Source organism: Dromiciops gliroides, chromosome 5 (genome assembly GCF_019393635.1).
Source record: "Dromiciops gliroides isolate mDroGli1 chromosome 5, mDroGli1.pri, whole genome shotgun sequence".
Classification (NCBI taxonomy): domain Eukaryota; kingdom Metazoa; phylum Chordata; class Mammalia; order Microbiotheria; family Microbiotheriidae; genus Dromiciops; species Dromiciops gliroides.
The window spans coordinates 144275012-144300207 of NC_057865.1; the positions used below are offsets into that span (position 1 = coordinate 144275012).

At 36.9% G+C, this 25196-nt stretch overlaps 1 protein-coding gene across 1 annotated transcript in view; it reads right to left on the reverse strand.

Annotated features, from left to right (window-relative positions):
• Positions 1-24167, reverse strand: part of HBP1 (HMG-box transcription factor 1) — a 31399-nt gene extending 7232 nt beyond the window's left edge. The window contains exons 1-9 of the mRNA XM_043965893.1: positions 24091-24167; positions 18497-18680; positions 16439-16667; positions 13010-13148; positions 12556-12667; positions 12357-12466; positions 11537-11693; positions 9720-9864; positions 3911-4237 (exon numbers count right to left, since the gene is read on the reverse strand). Of these exons, the coding sequence (XP_043821828.1) occupies positions 3911-4237; positions 9720-9864; positions 11537-11693; positions 12357-12466; positions 12556-12667; positions 13010-13148; positions 16439-16667; positions 18497-18680; positions 24091-24105 (1418 nt within the window). The 5' untranslated portion in view covers positions 24106-24167. The remainder of the gene's footprint in view (positions 1-3910; positions 4238-9719; positions 9865-11536; positions 11694-12356; positions 12467-12555; positions 12668-13009; positions 13149-16438; positions 16668-18496; positions 18681-24090) is intronic.
• Between the last annotated feature and the right edge of the window lie 1029 nt (positions 24168-25196).

Genomic DNA, 25196 nt, shown 5'->3' on the forward strand with positions numbered 1-25196 from the left:
CTAACCTTCTTTTCAAATATTAAAATAGTAAAACAAATTGCTAAATTCGACAATTTATACTACTCTATACATTCTACTAGAACTATCTGGTTAGAAAGTTTCAGAATAGCCTAACTGGGATATCTGAATTGGATGGATAACTAAACTCAAAAATACACACTTTGGAATTTCAATCGTATCTGTAATGCATAAAACAAAAAGATATGGATGAAAAAGTATTCTAAAAACAGGGTGCATCAAGAAAAGGTTTATTAAAAGGTGCAGTAAGATATTGCTATTTGACATCTTTAAGAATGCAGTACACATCCTTCAAGGCAAAACCAGTTCCCCTTTCTCTCCATTTCCCTGCCAATTCCACAAATCTGAGATTCATTTAGGTAAAAGTAAAACTAAGTTCTTTTTTAATAGAAAATGGGGAGGAAAGGTCTTTTCCACCTTGGTTTGAAATAATGCAATGAAATTGTCAAAATGGTTTTCCCACACAAGAGGGGACTTGAATTTTGTCTGGAGAAAATGAAGAAGCCTATGGAGTTTGAGGAGCATATGGCCCTAACTATGGCTTTGGACAGCAGGAAAGACTGAAATGGTAGTAAATTGTCCATAGTCTTGTGGAAATTTATTTTGATTTGAGGACCCTACCTTTGGGCTGAGATTAGAAAGCCTTAGGCCCTCAGGTTTTTCTTCTCTTTGTGGGAAGGGCTGGTGCCTCTCCCCCATAGCTTCGGCTGAGCCAAAAAATCCCCATGGCCTGTACAAGACGCCAGGTCAGACTGCTGGGGGGAAAAAGCCCCAGCTCCCTCCACCCTGAGCAGATCTATCCGAGAGATCTGGGGTTCATCTAGACCGGCCTCTGGCATAGTCCATGTAGAGGTTCCTGGGCGCACAGCAGGGGTCACAGGCTCTGGAACCCTGGGTGTGGTACACATAAGACATTCGAGCGTCCCCTAACCCCAGCCGCAGTGCTAGGGCGGCCAATGGATTAGCTTGGTGTGTGTGGGGGCGCAGGGAGCCCGAGATTTGAGGGGTTAGAAGGAAGATATATATACAGGGGGGAACGGACAGAAAGGGGAGTCAGAGGACAAGGAGGCAGCGGAGAGCATAGAAGCGGTCAGCACAGGGTACAAGTTGGAGAAAGCAAGGAGGGGGGAACGCTGGAAGAAGGTCTGTTGGTATGCAGGAGGAGGCTAAAAAAGTTCCAGGCGCAGCAGGTGGAAAGAGATGCACCGGAACGCAGTCAGGTTGTACATTTTATTTCCCTGTATTCTTAATTTTAAATTGTATCTCATAAATAAACCCTCTGCTGTTAAAATGGAAGAGGCTTCTTAATCTTTTGCTTATCAATTTTGGGAGGGGAGCAGTGTGGTGGAACTTTATAAACAGCCCAGATTAAATTAATAGCAGCCAGATAACCAAACAGTCAACAGTCCCAGATTTAGTCCCCCCAAATTAGGCCCAGCAAGTTAACAAAATATTTCTACATTTGAATGGCGACTCTGGTGGGACTTACGGCCCAATTATAATTTTTCTAAACTTATAATTTTTCATGTAAGTCCTGTTATATAATTTTTCAGACTAGATTAGCTACTCAATAATTAATTTTTTTTTACAGTCTTCAACACATTCATATTTGGCCAATGTCTGCCTATAACCAATCAATTTCCTTTGTCTAGTACCACAGGGCATCAAATTAAGTGAGTCATTACAATTATCACAAAGCAAAGATTTGATAATTCTGGTTGGTGATAATCTTGTGTAAAGCTCTAGTGCAATTATACCTGGGATTAAAAAACAACAACACCTATATCTGTTATTTAAAAGTGCTTTTAAGTACATTAAGGTCAAATTCAAGTATGGCAAGTGTAGAGCTACCCAAGACTAGAGAAATAAAAACAAGAAATGTATGTAGCTTATCTATTAAAAAAAGAAAATATGAAAAAATGAAAATAGAATGTCACATAAAAATCCCTGAAAATTTTAAATAAGTTTGAACAAAATAAATATGTCCTTTATATAAAAATAATTTATCTATTGGTAGATGATAAACTTGATTTAGACATTCTTTGTTATACCTACTTCTATGAAGACTTTTAAAAAAACCAACTACTTATAACCACTCATATTCTTGTGGGGTAAGCCAAGGTGAGTATAGTGTGTGTGTGTGTGTGTGTGTGTGTGTGTGCGTGTGTGTGTGCGTGTGTGTGTGACACACAATACTTAGATTCAGAAGACCTGATGTGATCATGAGCCAAGTCATTCAGCAACTATCTTAGTTTCTTCAGACATCATCTCATCCAAATGACGCATTCTATATATCTAAGGTCCTTCTGACATTGTCTTCCTAGGTCCATGTCTTGGAATAGTGAAAAGTTTAAAAAAAAAAACAAACAACTAAGAAAATGACCTACACACAAAAAAATTTTCATCTAGCTAACATGGCTAATTTGTGAATTTTAAATACTTTTCAAAATATACATAGCCATTTGGCTTACTCCAGCTAGGCAGATTACTAGTTGTTCTCCTTTCCCCACCAAATATCTCTCACAAGACCATGTGAGCAAAAAAAGGAATGTTTATTTTTGTTTTTATACTTTGTTTTTTGCTTACACAAAGGGGAAAACTCTTCCCCTACTCCCCATTTGTGTAAAGAAACACATAAAATATGAATTTTGCTAAATTTTTAATGGCATTGTGTCAAACACTTTAGTTACTGAGCTCATACATTTTTTGATAATGAAAATGTAACAGTATTTTTTAAAATTGTGTAACACTTAGGTCTAATTATCTAATCACACCAAAAATTTACTGGAGCTGTGACTTTTTCTATTTTAGAAACAACTGCTGCCAATTGTGAGTATTTCAGATTCACTACCAGGCACATGTCAAAGAGCTCTCTAAAAATAAAAAAACTCTTTTTTTGCCACTTATTAAATGTATCTGCAAACTTATAATTTTTAAATGATCTTATAATACACTGCCATAATTACTAATAATTGCATACCATTATTTAGACTATGTCCAAGCAAGAATTCAGTAAAACGTTTTTGTTTTGAAATCAGCCCATTCTAAAGCATGCCTAAAAACCTGTTAGCTAGTACTTTCTTTACATTTCCCCATGATTCTTTGTCCTTTTTTAATCATTGCAATGTACAGATTTTCACAGGGGGGGGAGGGAGGGGGAAGAAAGGGGTAAGAACGATTACATTCCCCTCCAAAACAACCTGCCGTCAAAAGTCCCATATATCAGGTCCAGACAGGAGTTTTCAGGCTCAAGCAGCACTGTTAAATGTACACTGAGAAGAACCTGTTAATAATGTACTTCAGTTGTACCCAGAAAACCACACCCACTGTAAACAGAAGCACTCTATAAGGGACTTGGTGATACAATCACATAGCTTTATCACCCAGTCATTATCCATGCAACTGATGTCTCACAAAGTACTGTACACAAAGTACACAAAGCTAGGGATTCCTCACTCAACTTACAACACTTGGAAATTTACTTTTTAAATTTTTCTTGATTGATTATAGATTACTCCTTTTTCAAATACTGTATATATAGTATAGCCAAAATGGCCTGTTTGCTGTCCCCAAAGTCTGAAATTCCCTCCTTCCTTGGGAACCTCCATCTTTTGGAACCTTTAAGTTTCCAAGGCTCCTTTCACACGTCACCTCATACAAAGAAATTACTTTGTGTATTATGTTGTATTTAAAGATCTTTCCAATAGACTATAAGGGACTTTACATTTTTATTTTTGTCTCCCTGATACCTAGCACAATGTCTACCATGGTAGGCCCTTAACAAATGGTTGCTGAATTGAATTGAAGAAAGGTACAAAGATAACCATCCAAGTAAAGATGAACTTCAGTGAAAAGCACTAACTGTCATAATCAGAAAAAAACTACTACTTACCTGTTATCTTTCCCTGGATACATCTGAGTATATTCAACTCTGTACTTTTTGGCGAAAAGCATAAAGGCATTCATTGGTCTTTTGCACTTGTTAGGAGAAGTGGCACTCACAGTACTTGTAGTCCCTGAGCTGTGGCTTTTGACAGCTTTGCTATACAAAGAATTGGAAGAAAGCTGTGACGATCCAGCAGAGACACAGTTTTTACTGCATTCCGATCTTTCAAAGTCCTGACTACCAGGTCCTCCACAAGATAAAGATGCACGACGCTGACGAGCCATGCTACTTAACACATAAACAGCAGAAGAATCCATTGGTGTGAAGTCATAACTAGAATCATAAAAATAAATATATTATTAAAATGGCTATCATTAAATGCAGAATACTTCCTCCCCTAATTTGTTTTTTTGCCGGGCAATGGAGATTAAGTGACTTGCCCAGGGTCACACAGCTAGTAAGCCCCCTAGTTTTTAATGCTCTGATTCTTCTCAAATCATCTTGTGTTTTTACTTGCTTGAGCATATGTTGTATTCTCCCAATACAAGAAAGACTTTTTCTTAGCATATTTATTTTGATATACTTGGTACATTAAAAAAGTGTATATTCAAGAAATATGCAATATCCTTTTTTTTTACCAATCCATTTTTCCTCAACATATAATGATAAACTTTTTCCTATATCATATTTAATATATGAAACTTAAAAAAAAATCATTAATGACATTACCATACCTTTCTGTCCTTAAAACTGATTATGCAGAACAGCTCAGTTATCTGGAGATCATCTGCCAGAATACTCCTAAGAATCAAGGTCTATTTTGAGAAAGCTTTTGATCAGGCAAGATATCAGAATATCCATTCTTTAAATTTTCCTGCACTTCACTCAAAGGAACACTATTCAGGCCTTACCCAGAACTTACTTTAATTCTAACAAACTTGGTTATCTAGTTTCCTAAACCATAACAGATTAGGAGCAAAACATTTGAGGCATGAAAAAAGGGATAGCTCTTCTAGAGCAGTGGTGTCAAACTCAAATCGAAATAGGGGCCACTAATCCATACATAAGGATTCCTACAAGCGGCATATTGACTTAGTTTTAAAATGTAATGTTACCTTATATTGTATCTTTATGGCCATGTGTTTGACACCTGTTCTAGAGCAAAGGTTTGTAACCTGAGTTCCAAAGACCCCTTCAATTTCAGGGGAGTTCACCAACTTGGATAGGAAAAAAAATGCATCTTTATTTTCACTAGCTTCAAACTGAAGTTTAAATAATGAAACCTCGATTATTTAAAAACACTATTCTAAGAAAGGGTCCATAGGTCTCAGCAAGACAACCAAAGGAGTCCATGACACAAAAAAGTTAAGAGCCCTTGAGCCCTTGATCTATAAACAGGCACAATAATAGCAAAACTCCAGAAAGCTAACAGAGAAATTACGAAGATATAGTCACCTGGGGTAAAAAGTTTTACTCCAAATTCTAAAGGTCTAAATAGTTATTTTACTAACTATAATAATTAATATCCACAAGATAACTCACATAATCAAAAAGTTTAAGTCTTGTTAAATATACTCTATTTATAAAGGCAAAGCAGTATGTGATACATTTTAGAAAGATTCTGATGGAAAATTAGTCTAATTTTTAAGCTTCATTTAATAAGAAAGGGGTAGGCAGGTAGGTGGCTCAGTGGATAGAGCTCTGGGCCTGGAGTCAAGAAGACCTGAATTCAAATCCAGCCTCAGACACTTACTAGCTTTGTGACCCTAAGAAAGTCACTTAACCTCTGTCTCAATCCTCTGGAAAAGGAAATAAACCACCAAGAAAACCCCACAAAAAGTCACAGTTGGACATGAATAAACAAAAACAAAGCTTCAATTATCTGGAAAATTCAATTGATATGCATTCCCCATTATTTTCAGATAAAGCATATATTACTATAATAAGCAATGCAAGAAGAAATCATAATCCATATAAACATAGAGAGCCACTATTAAGATAAACAATGGCCTATGGATGACCTAGTCTCTTTACTACCAAGATTATTGGGCTTTGTGTCGATTGTTCTTGACTTCTCACTTCTTACATTTTTTTTTTTTTGGAATGAAATCTGTCATTTCAGTTGTATGCTGAACCTAATTCCTGCTCCTCTACTCTTTTAAAATAACCTAGCAATGAATCAAGCAAAACAAGTGATGTGTCAAAATACTGAAGAGTATTTACACATTTCTAGGAGACCAGTAAGTAGGTTTTGTTATAAATAAAATCAAGAGAAGTTTAAATATATGTATTTGCCACCCATGGATGAAAATAGCACAGCTAGAGTGGGAAGATAAATCTTTAAAAAGAATAATTTTCACTGAAGATTTAAACATCCAAATTACATTCAAACATCCATGTTAGGATTTAACATTGTAACATATCAACACTTCAGAAAAATGTGCTCTTCTTCCTACAAAATTACTGTGAAAGCTGATACTACTGATTGCACTATTACAGACGAATGACTTCTGATGGTTATATTATGGTCAAAGTTCAAATGCTATGGGATACTTATAGCTAAGAAATATCTAAACAATAATCAATGTTTAGTTTGTACATCAATGACACTTTTCTAAAAATAAACATTCTTAAATTTGTGGTTTTATAAAAATATGAATCTTCTCTAGATTAATAAACAACAAAAAAAGAAAACTATTCTTAGTATACCTTAGTAAAGCCTTTTAAAAAAACCAACAACTCCAAATTATTATTGGAAATGTGGTGGAAAAAGCATCAAATTTAGCCAGGACTGGAGTTAGAGTTTCCTACCTGTGTGACCTAGAATTTGGAAACAGAAGACCTGGTTCAAAGTATCTCTGCCATTTGGCCAAATTGCTTAGGTTCTTTTCCAACTTTGATAGTATGAAAAAATAATTGCATTTTGAAGTACCCAAGGTATGGAGTGGAAGAGATGTCATTAACTGCTAAAATTTGATAACCCTGCCCTCTAGTGGCACCAGCCCTACATATCAGTAATTAAAGTTTTGGGGTTCCCCACCCCAGGATCTTAGGTCTTCCAATTTCACAAATGGGTGAAAACTCAAGTAAGTAGTAAATTTGAAATAATATGAGATTTCTATAATTTTTATCACCAATAAGATTTTGAAATATATGGAACACCAAGTTTATAAATTTTTTAAAAATATATTTACCATTTCTAGAAAATTCAAGAGAACAAAATTCCATTTTCATAAAAATGAACAAAAATGCCAGTTTTACCATGGGAAAAGAGCAGTCTCAATTGTGTCTGTTACTCAGAAGTGGCAACTATCAATGCCTCAGTAAGGCCAATTAAAATATACTTTATTACCTGCTGTCTAGGGGAGGGTGGAGGGAGGGAGAAAAATCTGAAATTGGAAAGCTTGTATAAACAAAAGTTGAGAACTATCTTTACATGTAATGGAAAAAAAAATAAAATACTTTATTAATTAAAAAAAAAGCTTTAAATATCTAAACTTCCAGTGTGTTCTAGTTGAACCCTGCTTATCACACCAATTTATTACCTGTCTTCCCCAGATGTGAGAGATGGCTAAAACTTTTTCAATGCCTTTCCTTATTTTACATTTGGCTGGAAAACAATTTAGATTTTTCCTTAGTTTTTGTCATTCATTTAGTTTGCTTTCCTGCTTTGTGGAGGATGGATATATATATATATATATATATATATATATATATATATATATATATATAAAATCCCCCTCCCCCCGCCCCCCACCAAACATGACTCAGTCCAAAGTGGCATCTAGCTACTACAGTGTTGGACCTGAAGTTAGTTAGGGAAACCCAAGTTCAAATCTAGCTTCAGATACTTGACTAGCCACATGTGACCCTGGACTTAACAAGTTAGTCTCAGTTTTCTCATATGTAAAATGTAGATAATAAAAGCACGTAACTCTCATGATTCTTGTGAGGAAAAAAAATGAGAAAATATTTGTACAGTGATTTGTAAACTTTCAATCGCTATATAAACTGCATTATAATAATATTATATTAAGTGAAAATTTAAATATCCTAAAGTCTTTCCCCAGTTATGACACTAAGTTCTTAAGTCAAACCGTTAATTTCCTCTTTCATGGAAGCCCCTAAAGAATGGAACCAGCCTGTTCCAGAATGAGAATTCTTTTGTTTCAAGAATTTATCTATAAAAATAAGTGTTGTGGATGTTCTCTTCAATGACGCAGACCCACAAGCATCTTTGCTTGTCCATACTATGTCTCCTGCTCATTAAGTTCTCCATGTGGGGCCCATCTAACTAACACTTGTAGCCTTCCTTACATTCTCTTGCTCTCCGGAGGACACCAGTGGAGCACTCTGGCTCTTCGCCTGCCACCCCTCTCTCTGTGACCAACCACAGGAAGCTAAGAATTAAAATGATGACATGGTGCAGTTCTACTGTGTTTTTCCAAGCAACTGAAGCCCCTGAATCTTAGAAACACCATTCCTAAGGCATGTCTAAGGATATTTCTTAAAACCTGTAGTCTTTTAGTTTAAATTTGGCAGAAGAAGGAATACCAATTTGATTTATCCTAAAGGCTGATCTGTTTAATTCAATTCAAATCAACAAACATTTATTAAACTCCTGTTATTAGCAAGGCATCTAGCTGGATACTAGGAATACAGGAAAAACACTCCAGGCCCCACCTTTAAAGAACTTTCAGTCTGGGGCAGCTAGGTGGCGCAGTGGATAGAGCACTGGCCCTGGAGTCAGGAATACCTGAGTTCAAATCTGGCCTCAGACACTTAGCACTTACTAGCTGTGTGACCCTGGGCAAGTCACTTAACCCCAATTGCCTCACTAAAAAAAAAAACAAACAACAACAACAACAACAATAAAGAACTTTCAGTCTAATGGAAGGAATACAATATATACATAAATATATTTGAGATAATAAAACAGAACTTACTTTCTCCCCCAAACCAATCCTCTTCCAAACTTCCATATTTGTCAAGTGTACCCCTCTGCTCTCTATCACTCAGGTTCAATTCCTCATTCTTCCGTCACTCTACATATTTACTTGCAAGGTGTCATCAATTCTACCTGAACATCTCTCCCCTCTTTCCACTCACATGGATCCTACCCTAGTTCAGCCCCATACTGCTTCCAATCTGGACTACTACAATAACTTCCTAATTGAAGTCTCCCTTCTCTAATCCATTCTTCAGAATACTGCCAATCCTAAAGCAAAGGTTTAACCATGTAACTCTTCTGTTTGACACTAAAAACCCTTCACACTAATCTTATTCTCTATTGCTACTTCACAAACTGCCTGGGGTGCAGATAAGACTGGCCTCCATGCTGCTATACCCCAGAGAGAGCTGTGCCTCCTATTCGAGGTCTTTTAGTATTCCCTCTCCTCCCAAATTATCTTGTATTTATTTTGTACATTATCACCCTGATAGACCGTAAGTTATTTGAGGATAAGAGCTTTCATTTTTGTCTTTTTATCTTCAGTGCCTAAAATGGTGCTTAGCAGAAAGTAAGAGCCTGATAAATGTTTGTTGAATGACTCATACAATTCAAATTGCAAAGGTTTCATAGAGATTCAACCCCTTTCCTAAAAAACAATACAATTATCAGATTGCATGTTATTTTATTTACCCTGACTACTTCATTTAATTCTTTCTCTTTGTAATTTCTCCTAAACAATTTTTCTTTGTTGTTTTTCAAAGTCATGAAGGTTTATATGCCCCTGTAAATATTCATCTTAATACCACAGCAACTACTACAAAGTATTATTTTAAAATTTTTTAAAAAGAATGAGTCCAAGATTACCTTTTAAATGTATCAAAAACACCTGAATCATCAAAATTAATGGCATCGGGGTGTCCAGGAGGTAGACATACATCGCCAATATGAACTTCACAGCATGGAATGCCATGCTGAACCACAGTCAGGCTTGGATAAAATGATGACCAACCTATAGTTATATATAATAGTAACATAAGCACGCTGATGCTATACCTAATTTCTTGTTCCCCTTCCCCCCAAAACATCCTTTTCATTTACAAATAGTTTTTAATATATCTTAACTACAAAATGTCAAATCAATTGTTAATTAACAGACAGGTGAATTTTTTTCCTGGTATTGGTTATTAGCACTAAGTAATTACTTTCTCCATAAAATTAATGTTAACAAATCAAACACAAAATAATAACTGGTATTCATAATGATGATATTAGGATTTTAGCATAGCAAATACTTTCTCAAACAGTTAAGATTAAATTGTGTTTTTCATAGTAATAGTGTTAAAATGCATTTATCATATAATTGTCTAAAAATTATTGATTCAAGCATGGTACATTTGGCAATTCTATCAATCAGATTATCTGACTATGACGCCACTATTCAGTAGAACATGCCAGATAATACCCATATTATTCATTGCTGGTAGAATCTTTTTGGAGGGCAATCTGGGATTACATTATGAGTCACAAAAATAATCATAGCCTTTGATCCAGTAATCCAATTATGGGGAATCTAAAGAAAGGAGCTGTTCAAAAATTTACTTAGCATTATTTTTAATAGCAAAGAACTAAAAACAAATGTTCAACAGTTCACGAATGGCTGAATGGTATGTTAATGTAATAGAATACTACAATGACATTAACAACGATGAGTATTTTTAAAATTTATAAAGGTTTATGACGCAAGATGAAGAAAGCAGAATCAAAGGACATCATACTATGACTATGTGTCAATATACAAAGGACCTGTTATTTCATCTGTGATTAAAGTCCACAGCCAGTATATGACTTAGTAGGTGAGTATGTACTAGGGAGTTGCCTGAGATAGAAAGAAATGAAGTTACCTGCCCCAAGTCACAAAGGTAGTGAAAAATCAGAGGTGGGATCTGGTTTTCCTGATTGCAAACCTAGCACTCTATCTACTAAGCCATACTGCCTCTACACTATATTAAAAAGGACATGATATGACTGTAAGTTAAAGGCAGTATGGCATCATGGATAGAGCCAGCTCAGAATCAGGAAGCCCTTCAAATTCCACTTCTAATACACAGGGCTATTTGATTCTTCAGCCCCTCCATGTCCTGTGCAACTCTGAGATTCTTGGGGCTTCAGACAGCTTTCTAACTGCTCTACAAGAGAGAGATTTTCTACACTGATAGTTTCCTAAAGCAATGAAATCACATGTCTGATCCCATTCCCACTCCACCCTCCAAAATTTATAACCATATAAAAGGAAAAATATACAGACATTTCCTTATAGACATTAATGGACAAATAAATGACAGGGTATAGTTGAGTAACTAACGAGCTGATATACATGTATGTGTGTGTGTGTGTGTGTGTGTGTGTGTATATATGCACACACACACATATATACACATTATACTTAAAAACCAAGTGTAAATAATTTCAAATAATGATTTTTAATATGCCAGATAACAGGAAAGTAAACATTAAAGTCATTTATACTCAAAAAAGATCCACCTATATTTGTTATGCTGTTATTTAAACAAATATTACTGAAATTAACTTTTCCTTTTAAACCTACAAAATCACCAAAGCCATGGGACATTGTGAAGAGTTTAAGATATTTACTTTGAAAAAAGTCAGAATATCTACCATACCTTTATTTTTAACATAGAAAGGGTGGTCCAGTTTACACTCAACAGTAAGTAAACCATCTTCTACTGTACCAGGATCAAAAGTCAACTTCAGTACAGACTCGCCAAATGAAATGCTTTCTTCGTGAGATAACAACTTTAGACCATCAGAACCATAACCCTGAGAAAATATGTACAGTATGAATGAAAAAGACATGCTGACTAGCAGTTTATAAAACTTCTTTGGCTTTTTTGTAGGTTTGTCAAAAAGAAAATAAATGCAATTAATTCTCAAGTAATTAAACATGGGAATCTCCCACTTTGTAGATTACCAAATGTAAAATTTTAATGCTAATGTACCACCCCCCTCTCCCAAATATAAAATCAGTGTATCCTTCATTGTAAATAAAACCAAGGTTAGCATTAAAGTATGAATTAATTTTGAGACAAAAGAAAATTATCATCATTCCCTCCATCCACTGCTTCCCACTGTGATCTTTTTCTTTTCTTTTTTGGTGAGGCAATTGGGGTTAAGTGACTTGCCCAGGGTCACACAGCTAGTAAGTGTCAAGTGTCTGAGGCCGGATTTGAACTTAGGTCCTCCTGAATCCAGGGCCGGTGCTTTATCCACTGTGCCACCTAGCTGCCCCTTCCCACTGTAATCTAAAGGTGTATAATTATAAATTCACTACCAAGAATAGTAACAAGTCCCCACCTAAAACGTGTAATATATTAAAATGAAAATAACTAGAATATATCTTTGTATATTACTCCTGGATCTTATGCTAAGGAAATGAAAATAATACTTCAGAAATATCTAAATTGTAAAAAATGAAAGTCCTACCTTTTGAGTACCCACAGGGAGATCTTCACTCTCACAGCTCTCAGATCTAGCAAAATCTTCAACATCCTGCCATTCTTTATTGCGTCCCTTATGAAAACACAGACGTGTGCCTGAAATTTAAATAGAAAAGGGAATCTAAATATTGATATGGTGTCTTATAAGGACAGGATACACAAAACAACATACCAAATACACTTACCTTTCAAAAAACAATGCCACACAGTGGAAGGCCAAGAATTGCACCATCCCAGGTCATCATCATCTGAGAGGGAGGACATGCAGAAAATTCCGGACTCAGATTCACTATTTGCCTAAAAAAAAATACATTTTTATATCAATTACTAATGCTTGTGATCAGTATGTAGATATTAAATGTAGGGCCTCCCCTGATCAAATGTCTAAACAGATAGAAATACAAAGTTCCTCGAGTTCCATTTCTTCTGAGTTATGATACATTTCACCCATTATCACAAAATGTGTTAGGAGTTTATAAAGTAACACCCCAGTACAGTAAGACTACTTCAACATTTCAAGAGGTTAAGTACAAGTTCATGAAACACTGGAGGGAAGAAAAAAGTTATTTTGAAAGTTAATAAAAAAATTAATGCATTGATTCTTTTGCCAACTTTTTAAACCTCAATGAACAAACTCACCCTTTCATGTCTTACTGATGTTTCATCCTTCCAATGATGATTAGAGAAAGTAGGCTCACCCTTGGAAGAAGACACTGGTGGAGGACGTGCATAGGAATGTAAACTTTTGCTAGTAGCTATGATGTGTACAGGAGATGATCTAAAAGGAAGCATTTTTAGCTTTAAAGTCCATGTTCTTCAAGTCAATCTTTTCTTTTGACAAAAGTTATTTCAGATTCAAAATTTAATGTTATTGCACAAAATTCTCATTTGGAAAATACAGCTAAAGACAAAAAAATGTCTATATATTATGTTCTTTATATTATATTACCATCAAATTAATAATAAAGCCTCCCATACATGTTTCCCCATACATTCATTTTTCTTATGGTATTATTTGAAGTGATATGGAGGTATTTGGGGGAGAGCTCTAAGGAGTCACTGCCTCTCTGCCATCTTGGCTCTGCCCAGCTTGTACATTCATTTTTAAATACCTAATGCCTTGTTCATGTTTCCTTCAATTTCACATTTTAACCACCAAATGTTATTTCAGTAACATGCTTTATTCATTTTATCCATGTTTATACCTTCATTCTGAAAGATTTTCCAAGTGCTGATGTTCCCTATCTGCATCGCACCTTAGCCTCATGCACACAGAACTCTAAATATGTATTGTAAAGATGGGAATGCAGTCAACAAGAAGAAAATTACTTCAGTGAAGCAATTTATTTAATCTATCAAAGTACTTACTGAACATTAGCTACTATTTGGTTAAATCTCTTAAGTTTACCCAAACTGAAAGTAGCTGATCCTTTGGCTCAAGTACTCTGGTATTTGTATCATGTAAAGGCACAGACATTTTAAGTTATTTTTTGAATGTTAAAAACACATTAGGTAGAATTATTCTTTTTCTCAACAATCACATTCAAAAATAAAAAAAGAAAAGTTTTTCTGGTATACAATTAGTGTAATAAACAGATGCAAAACACTATTTTCACCTTTGCTTTATCCTTCTCTGTGCATGAACAGTGTGCATTTACCTGTTCCCTTTGGTACTACAGTTACAACTTCAGATATCCAAATATCAAAAACTAAAAGATTTGTTTTTGGTTTTTGGTGAGGCAATTGAGGTTAAGTGACTTGCCCAGGGTCACACAGCTAGTAAGTGTTAAGTGTCTGAAGCTGAATTTGAACTCAGGTCCTCCTGAATCCAGGGCTACTGCTCTATCTACTGTGCCACCTAGCTGCCCCAAAACTAAAAGATTTTAAACACTATATAGGAAGTTGCTTAAAAAGCCACTAATTTAGTATTTAGCAAAGGCAGGCAAGACAGCTAATCATGACTTTTGATCTTGTTCCCTAGGAAAAAAGGGAAGCACAAAAAATTCTACAGAGAATAAATTCACTTCTTTAGGGAATACTCCTTTAAATGCTTATTTATATTTATTTCCTTCTGAAGAGTTCACTCCCCTTTACAATAACTGTTTGGTCCTCATAACATTGCTATAAAGATGAAAACTATGATCATCAAAATAGATTAAAAACAAAAACAAAAACCCTGGCCAAGCAGGCAATTAACAACAACAAACAAAAACAAAACAAAAAAACCCCAGGATTATACCTGGTGGAGTTCTATAACTGTGCTGAGAATTGGATGTCATTTCTATTTCTGTAAGGTACTAGTTGCACTATACTAGTTTTTGTTGTTGTTCAGTCCTTTCAGTCATGTCCAAACATGACCCCATTTGGGGTTTTCTTGGCAAAGGTACTAGAATGGTTTGTCATTTCCTTCTCCATCTCATTTTACAGATTAGGTAAACAGGTTTAAGTGATTGTCCAGGGTCACACAGCTGTAGTAATTGTCTGAGGCCATATTTGAACTCAGGTCTTCCTAAATCCAGGCCCAGTGTTCTACCCACTGCACCATCTAGCTGCCCCATGCACTAGTTTACAGCAACTAAAATAAGGATAAATCCCATTATCTTGACAGATGACAAAAACTAATACTCTGGTTTATTTTCTAACAATACTGAACAAATAGCTTTTTTCTTTTTTTGCAGGACAATGGGGGTTAAGTGACTTGCCCAGGGTCACACAGCTAGTAAGTGTCAAGTGTCTGAGGCTGAATTTGAACTCAGATACTCCTGAATCCAAGGCCAGTGCTTTATCCACTGTGCCACCTAGCTGCCCCCAATACTGAACAAATAAAAAAATCTTTTTAAAAAATGCCTTTTGATTGAAAAAAAATCTTTCCCGGAGTGTTTCAATTCTCCTAAATGATTCTGATAAAATACGAGATAAAAGAAGCAGTCTACATATATAGTCATAACTATGGGTTTCTTAGTTCAATTACAATGCAATTCAGAGTATGATGTTTATATATGTATTGTAGTACTTTGCAATAAACACACAAATACACATTATTATATATTCTTTCAGTTGACAAAGTCCAGTGTTATAAAGTAAATTTTATTTTCTCATTGAAGAAATCAAGTGTCATCTTGTGCCTTTTTCACTCACATCAAGAAAAGACTGGCCATTTATCTCCTATGCAATGTGTAAGAGGTACTCATGATTCCACAATTTTTAGAGCAAAATAATTATTAAAATAGACTCTACTTTAGTTTATTCTAGAGCACCAATGGTAGATTAATTAGTAATCCACTTTCTTAAACTGTTTCAATGAATGGAATGTCAGGGGTCAATATCAACCATAGTATATTTTAAGTTCAGAATACTGATTGTAATTTACAAAGCAACCAAATAAACTAGTATAGGCCTACAAATACTACATGAAAGAAATAATGCTGCATGTTAATAATGTTAACAATCAAGCCAGGGGCAGCTAGGTGGCGCAGTGGATAAAGCACCGGCCCTGGATTCAGGAGTACCTGAGTTCAAATCCGGCCTCAGACACTTACTAGCTGTGTGACCCTGGGCAAGTCACTTAACCCCCATTGCCCTGCTAAAATTAAAAAATTAAAATTAAAAAAAAAAAACCAATCAAGCCAAAGGAAATGTCACTTCCATGAAAAATAAGGAAAGGGCTAACAAGATATGGGTAATATTTTTAAAAAAAATGTGCTGGTTAATTTTAGTAACCCCTCAAAAAAAATCAATATAGTTTATCTCAAGGGAGGTCTTTCATTCATTCAAACAGAATTAAATTGAAAAGGCAAGTTAATGAGTCAAAAATTTAATTCTCAAAGGTTGGGACCATGGTTATTAATGAAATGGCTCATTTTTGGAGTTGTTTCAAATCTGACCTACCAAAGCCCTAATCCAAATAAATTCTAAGGTCCAATGTACAATTTAACCTAATAAACAGGTCAATTAAGCCAGGTATGGTAATCTAAACATTACTATATATAAACATTTTACTATTATCAATAGCTTATACAATGGTGCATATTTTAGGTTTTTCTTAAGAACTGAAATCAACATTCCTACCTGTTATAAAATGAGCACTGCATAAGAGGGCTTTGTGGACTTGTGGCTATGTTTGCCAGTTCTGTCAGCCAATCCACCTCATTTTCACAATACGTATTTTCTGACATGTCTGAGGTATTCTGGCTCCACGGTGGCCTGGTATATTCTTGATGTGAAACGTCTGCACTAAGTTGGTATATGGAAGATTGGGTTGAATCATTCTGAACGGCTTGAAGTTCAGGAAGGTCATCTGCACACAAGTAAATCCAAAATCATACATAAGAAATTACTCATTTATAGCAAAATATTATCATTACTGAGGAAAAGAAGTCTTTCAATGTAAATATCCACATTAAATTGGGAACATTAAAGATCATAACTTCAAAATTAACAGTGCATTTATTTTTCTTTGAGTAACAACAATTTTTAGATTTAAAATTCACTAATACATTAGTTTGATGGATGAGTAAAGATAAAAATAAATATAATGCAGCAATGAATTTGAATTCCCTAAACTATTATACTGACAACCATTTGAAGGGCATAACAGGTGGTTTTTTACAGTTAACATGGGAGTAACAGGTAAAAAAAGCTAGAAAGAAAATAAGCAACACTCTATAAACTCCTTGGTTACAGTTACATATTAATGTTCATGGGAAAGCAATGGGGGGTGGGGGTGGGGCGACCATCTATGAGGCTCAGTTCTCTCATTGTAAAATGAGGGAGTTGGGTACTTTTCCCAGTTCTAAATCTCTAAACTCATGATCTTTACCCACATTTCTTTAAACCTTTTACTGAAACTAAAAGTTATTCCAAATGAAACTCTCATTCAGGATATCCATTCCTAAAACCCCAACTAAAGGATACTATTTCTTAAAACTCCTGATTACAGGCCTCTCTTACCAAATCTATCCCATACATCTACCACCTCAGGGTACCTCCACCCAATCATGAGAGATGATACATTTAGCCACTATATATTTCCTAATTTTCTATTAAATCTATTAAGGCTAAGTTTACACAACAAAAGGAAGTGAAGTCAAGAAGTGAAGCCACTGAGGGGAATCTGTATATCTGATCTTCTGTTTTTAATTCTCAACCCAAAGTCCCCAAAGCAGCTACTGGGTTGGTAACCCACCCCAAACAGAAAAATCCCTCTGCCCCATCACCTACAACTGAAAGTGACCAAGCATTGAATTATTCCACTTGTTAGGAAAGGATAAACCCTTAACATTTATTAAATGCTTCTAATGTGCAAGATACTATGCCAGGTACTAGGGAAACAAAGAAAGATATAACAGGTTCTGTTTCCAAAAAGTTTACAATAAGGATAATTACACCAATAACTGGAATACAAAGTGTGAAATAAATGCTAATGTGAACACCATGTAATGTTCTGAGTTCCATAAGGATTGGGCCTATTTTATTTGATCCTCAAATAGCTCTACATATATCAGTTTAACTTAGTAAAATTTTTAGATATTGAATAAGGGAGGGAGAATACATAGTCTTCAAAAAGAAAGCAGCACCTAAAAGACTTCACCCAAGAAAGTTAAGAGTCCATCCTAGACATGGGGAATGAGGAATAGCAAGAACAAAAGCTGAAAGATGAGAGGGCAGAATGAGGTATAGTGGTGAGTAGTCCAGTTTTGCAAGGGGGGGGGGGAGAGTATGTCAAATGATGTAATATGAGGTAAGGCTAGACAGGTATGGTGAAGCCATATTGCAAAAGTCCTTGAAAGACAGGAGTTCATACTATATTTGAAAGGCAATGAAAAGCCTCATTGCTACTTATTTTTAGGAGTGATATGATCCAAAATTTTTAATAAACAGTTCCATGAGGTTCAATAAAATTTTAATGTGTTTTTAAAAATGACTAACAAAGTCAAGACCCAATTTGGTTTTAAATCACACTTTAAAAGCACAAAATAAAATTATCTTCAAAATTCCTAATGGACAAAGTCATAAATATGATCAGATTACTTTATAGGGATAAGTATTGGAGCTGGCTATGTAAAAATTAATGCTAAGTCTTATGGAGAGGCCTGGATAATTTCTGAAAAGTAGTAAATTGTTTACCAAGCTCCATGTGTTCATCACAGGAAGCATATCCAGGTGAAGATGGCAAATTCTCATTACACTGCAGCAACTCCAAGGAGTCATTCATTCCTGAAGCTCTCTTGTCCATTACCAGCAGGAGTTTCTGTACTGCATTAGACATTTGATTTGTCTTCACTTCCCACACCATGTTATGGTGTTCAGACTTAAAAGAAAAATAAGTAATGTAAATGAAAATGGCAAGATATGTGATCTTGGGAATTGTAACTACAAACAGATCAAAGGCATCATAATCTTGCATCCCCTCACTCATTTAAGTTGAAGTCTACATATACTGCTCCTCAGAGATTTAGGCGGATTCCCTAACACATCTTGATCTGCCAACTATAATATTAACATGCAATTACATCTACATGCCAGATTCTGAAGTTATGATCATGCTGAATTTGTAAAAGTCCTTCCTTCTAAAGAATGCAAAGGGCATTACTTGTATACATATTTTATTTAACCTAATAACATTCCTGTGAAACCCTGAGGCCAATCTCCAATTATTTGTCTCAGAGAGCCTTTTGTTATGTTTGAATCCAATCCAATTGAACAAACCATTCCTTAAACACTTTACTATGTCCAAGAACTATGCCAGGCACAAAACCAAAATGAAAACAGTCCCTGGCCCCAAAGAGCTTACATTCTACTGTTGGGGAAGGTAGGGAATACAACATGCAAACCAGGTAAGTATACACATGGTAATTTGAGGAAGAGGGAACTAAATACAGAGGGACATGAGGTAAGACATTTGCGGATATGAGGTATTACTTGAAGATCATAAAAGTGAGGCTTATTACCCAAACTTTAAAAAGGGATTAGAAAGCAAGTGGGTACCAAATCAGAAGTACTGGAAAGAGAGCCTAGTGCAATGAGGATTAGTTTCAAATTCTGATTTTGATACTTCTATTAGTTGAATGGCCACAAGCTGGTCATTTAACCTCTCTGGGCATCAGTATCCCCATTCTTAAAATGAGGATGTCATGACTTGCATTACCTTTCTGTGTTGTTTAGCTTGAATCTTGTAAACTTTAAAGCAACATAAATATGTGAGCTATTCATATTATACTGCAGAAAAGATCTTTTTGGTCTTAGATCCACAGTATTCATTTTTTGTTTCTGACACTTTCTAACTGAAAAGATTCTTCAGTAGAATTACAAAGAATAAGGTGTTTAAAGATCATTAGGAGAAAATATTTTGTAAAAATAACCACAGCATTTTGACATTATTTCTTTTTTTAAAGAATATTATTTATATTTATTATTTATATTCTGACTATCCTAGGTAATGATGGACTTGATAAGTGGTGCAATGGATAGAGAGCACCAGGCCTGGAGTCAGAAAGTGGAGTTCAAATACAGCTTCAGACATTTACTAGCTGTGTGACCCTGGGCAACTCACTTAACCCTGTTTTCATCAGTTTCCTCATCTGTTAAATGGGGATAATAAAAGCACCTACTGCCCAGAGTAGTTGTGAAGATCAAGTGAAATAATATATTTGTAAAGCACTTTGCACCGTGTCTGGCACATAGTAGGTGTTATAGAATAGAATATATTATTAGTGTTGTTGTTATTAACTATACCTGTGATTTTGGAGAGATAACTACTCACAAAAATATAATAGTTAAACCAACAGCAAAATCCAATGTTCTTTCAAGTCCCCTTCTATCACTATCTGTGTGACCCTGGGCTTGACAGGTAACTGCTTCTCTCTTTTTTATCTATTGAATGAAGATGTTGGATGAGATGACCTCTTAAATTACCTCCCAATTCAATCTATAATCCATGAAGGGGAGGGAATATGTATTTATTAAGCACTACTATATGCCAGGCACCTTGATAATTACTTGACAAATATTATCTCATTTATTATTAACCCCATTTTACAGTAGAAGAAACTGAGGCAAAACAGAGGTTAAGTGAATTGCCCGGGGTCACATGATTATTAAGTGTCTGAGGCTACATTAGAATTCAAGTCCTTCTAACTGCAGGCCCAGCACTCTATATCCATTCCTACTTAGCTGTCTCAAAATCTATATCTACCTATGAAACCTACAATACCTCCTCAAACTATTGATAATTTCTCCAAGTTACCATGAAAATCTCAGATTAGTGAATTTCTGCAATTTATACACAAAACACTTCTGTCTTAAGGCCAGCCTACCAAATTGTTAGATGGTGCCAAGAAAAACTTTTTAAAACCTCTATATGTTGTTCAATGTTACCATTAGTACTTATTTAACATTAACTAAAGGCATTGAGATTTCCTCTGCATTCACAGGCCCAGTGTATACTTCACCCTCTGGTGGACTAATAACTATGAACTTGGAAATATGAATCAAAAAAAATCCTTTAACTACAACATACACACCAATCCAATCCAAAAAGTATTAAGCACCTAATATGCACAAGACACTGTACTGGGTCACGCACTGGGGATACAAAGATAAAATGAAAAACTTCTCTTAAAAAACAAAACATAGGATTGTCAACTGTTCCAGGCTAATCAAAATGCATTAAAATGTTTCTTGTTTAATAGGTATATCAATGCTTTTATTTAATTAGGCCCAGAAAGCAAAAGGAGTCAGAAAAGATATAAAAAATAATTTTTTTCCCTTTAGAAGCTTTATTAAATTCATCTTAGTCAATTTTATTCATTCCACTGACAACGCTTGCAAACTGTTTCAGCAGGAACCTTCCTCAACAGGGAAAAAGAGACATATATAAAAGTACTAGACTTCATTAAAGAAGCATTCTAACCACTGACTGCATTTCCCACAAGTGACACATCCTTCACATTTTATAATTTAACACCTGTGGGACAACTGTAAGAAACTGATTTAGTCAGAGGAACTTTGAATCCTGGCTGTGCTACATTTAAAAGATGTATAACCTTGCTGAAGTGGTTTCTCACCTATAAAATGCTCATACTTGTATTGTCATGGGAATGTCATGAGGACTTCAGATGAGATGATGTTTTCAACTGCTAAACAAATCTTGAAGTGATGCAGAAATGTAAGCTTATTACTCAAAATTGCTTGTAATATCCAGAAAAGTGTAATGGAAAGGATACCAGACAATGTCATAAGTTTTAATTCTAGCTTGTTTGAGGAGATGTGACTTTAATTCATTTATTCTTTGCCCTCATCTTCATCTGTAAAATGGGGCTAAGATCTGTCCTAAAATGTCAGTTACAGTTGGGAGAATCAGATGAGAAAACACCCTAAAATGACAGACATTGGGGCAGCTAGGTGGTGCAGTGGATGGAACACTGGCCCTGGAGTCAGGAGGATCTGAGTTCAAACTCAGCCTCAGACATTAGCTGTGTGACCCTGAGCAACTCACTTAACCCTGTTTGCCTCAGTTTCTTTATCTGTAAAACAAGCTGAAGAACCAAATTACAAGCCACTTCAGAATCTTTGCTAAGAAAACCCCAAATGGCCTCACAAAGAGTTGGAAACAATTGAACAACAAAAACAATCTCACCCTTAATAAATTCTTTAGTGTCTTAATTGACCTAGCACAATACTATTGTGGGCACTTAAAATAAACTGAAACAAATGAGAATGTTCAAAGGCTACAAATCAGAGTTTTTCACATTGAGAAACCTTTTAGAAAATGGTATCATATAACCACAATAACTCTCACCTTAATTAAATTAGTTTACCCAAATAATAACAACATTTATATATGATATGCTATGTACCAAGTGCTTTAGAAATATTTCATTTGATCCTCATCAACGAATAGGATAAGTAGGTGCTAATATTATCCACATTTTAATGGCAAGGAAACTAAGGTTAAGTGATTTGCTCAGGTCAGGGTCACACAGGTAGTAAATGACTGAGGTCGAATTTTAATTCAGATCTTCCTGATTCCAGGACCAGTGCTCTATCTATGGTGCCACCTAGCTGCCCCTAAATTTTATCTACCTTAAATGGAGCTATTTAAGACTTCAGTTTACAAAATAACAAGTATGTTCAATACAGTAGCTTTTTTGTCTTGTTAGTGCAGGTCTGGATGTTTGAGGAAGCCAATCTAATCTCTGGATAATTGGGACATTACTGTTTTTTAATATCTAGGAAGCCTAATAGTGGCTGGTTGGTTTTAAAGGGGAGAGGAAAAAGAGAGAAATCAAGCAGCAAGAGTAAAGGAGAAAGAACTCGACCAAAGGGCCTGTCAGCAATCGCCTTAAAGACACTGCAAGGCAATATCCTATTCACTTTTGTACCCCCTTAGTAACCACAGTGGGTACCCAATATTTTAATTAGTGTTCTTTAGTTTAATCAGAATACCAAACAGCAGTTTGACTTAAAATAACTTTAATTTCACACCCAACTTAGGAATTCGTTAATGACCCTCATTCATTCCCTACCACATATACCTCCACCTTTCCCCCTTGCCCGTCCAATAGCTAAAATGTTTCATGACCCTTGCCCCATACAATGACTGTTTATAAAGAGAACGCTTGCGGGGAAGTAACCGGTAAAGAACTGTTACAAGTGTACACAGGCTAAGGTGGTCACACCTGGGCCATGCAATTCAGTAGATACCAATGCACAGTCGGAGTTAACAATTACGCCCAGACGCCCGCCCCCTCCCCCCTTTAAATGTGTCGTGGGCAGCTGCACAAGAAGGAAACTCGAGTGGCCTGCCAAGCCGCCTAGGTTCGGCCCTGCAGTCACAGCACCGCCCTCCCAGTGAAAGCCAAGTCCATCCCCTTCCTGCCCCCACTCTCCTTCATTACTCATCCCCCCTCCCCCACCTCCCATCATGTGACCGCCGCCTGGACGCGGTGGTTGTTTATCCCCCTTCGACACTGCCCCATTGCGCAGGCGCCCCAGAGCCCATTCATTCGAACTGCGTAACAATGAGCCCCAGGGCCCAGGGGCTTCGAGAGGTTTGCGGCTTAGGCCACCTCAGCCAACTCCTCGGCCGAGGTTCGGACAGAGACGCTAGACAGCCATTCCCCGCCACCCTCAACCCTCCTCCACCTGGTTAAAGCCGTCCCTTCGGCCTCCCCTCCGCAGACAGAGTTGGCAATCAAACTTTGCTAAAGCCCCTAGAGCTCCGTGCCCGTCCCCACGTCCCGTCAACACGGACAAGGGCAGCCCCCCGCCCTGCCGGGGAAGCGCCAGAATCGCTCCCTCTCCCTCAGCTCTGCCCCGAAGGTCCCTCGCGCACCGCAGCCTAAGCCGCCGCAGCGAGACGCCAGTCAGGCTCGCGCAGATCGACTCGCGGCCGTTACGAAAGGGGTTCGGGGGCCGAAAGAAGGTGGAAGCAACGGTTAACTGCCAAAGCCCGCGGTTGCCGGTCAGGGTGGAGAGAAGCACCCGACTGATCCTCAGCCTCCTCCGCCTCCCGCCATCCGCCCTCCCCCCCTTTTCCTGAAGCGAGACACAAACAAGCCCAGTCTCTGAGTGAGGGCAGCGCAAGACAGAAACCACACGAGCTGCGCTGACCTCTCCTACCGCCCCGCGCACCCTCCTCCACCGCCGAACAGAGCCTGTCGGGGTGCCTTGGGCCCCAGTCACGGCTTTCATTCCTCAACCGAAACTTTCCCACTTACCAAACCCGTCGCCATTACCAAGTCTTTCAAGCTTCTCCTTCCCCCTCCCCTCAACCCCCTGGGGGCCGAGCCTCCACCTAGCTCCCTCGTCCTTTCATTGGCTTGTGGAGTCGCCATTCGACCATTCACCTCATCCCATTGGGCACTATGGATGTCTGTCATGGAGGGCGGGCACATGTTGACTCTCTGCTTCTGTTGATTGGGAAGTCGAGTGCGTCAATCATAGGAGCAAGCTATTCGGATTGGATCGCGGCCGAGACTCCGGAGGTATACGCCAAACTTTGTCACCGACATGAATTATGGGAATATAGTCTCTGACCGCCACCTTGGAGAAGAGAGAAGCGGGCTGATGGAATGCAGTGGACTACAATTCCCAGAATTCCAGGCACATCCCAGTCTTGATAGTAAACAAGAGTCATTGGGACACGTGTATCAGCTCGTTTGTTTTGGTGTCTGAAGAAAAAAGGAGGGGGCGAGGAAGGGAGTGTTTTGATTCTAGTTCCTTTCTCGCTTTCTTCTGGGCCTCTCTCTACCCCACTCAGGCCTTTGCTCCAAAACTTTTTGCTTCCTAGATCAAGCTCCTTGCTGGCCAGGTGACAGGAGACCAAGAGACTGTTTATACATTAAAGATGAATTTACAAAAGAAATCATCTTAAGAATGGCCCTGAGACTCTCAGAGGAAGAGGTCCCATTGATGAGACTGAACTTTCTGTAACAGGCCCCTGTCAAAAAGCAGCTGTCTCAATTGCAATTTTCTTCACGACAAACGAGGTGAAAGAGTTTGTTGTCTTTGTATGGACACGCAGGATGTGCTATGTTATACAATAGCTACGTCTTTTCTCTTGCCCAATCTTTCCCTAGTCTTATCCACAGTAAACAGAAAGCTGACGGGCTTATTTCTCTTCGGTAGAAACATGTGAGTTAAATTAATTTCAATTTTCTAAAATTTTTCACTTGATTTCTTCCAGAAGCTTGAGTTTATGTCCTCAAAACAGATTGAAATTTTTTTCTTTCTTCCTGTAATGAAGAAGAAAGCTGTCCTTTCACTCCTTTTCCACTAGGTGCTCCTCCGTGCTGCCAAAGCTACTGAAACACTGAGTCACAGC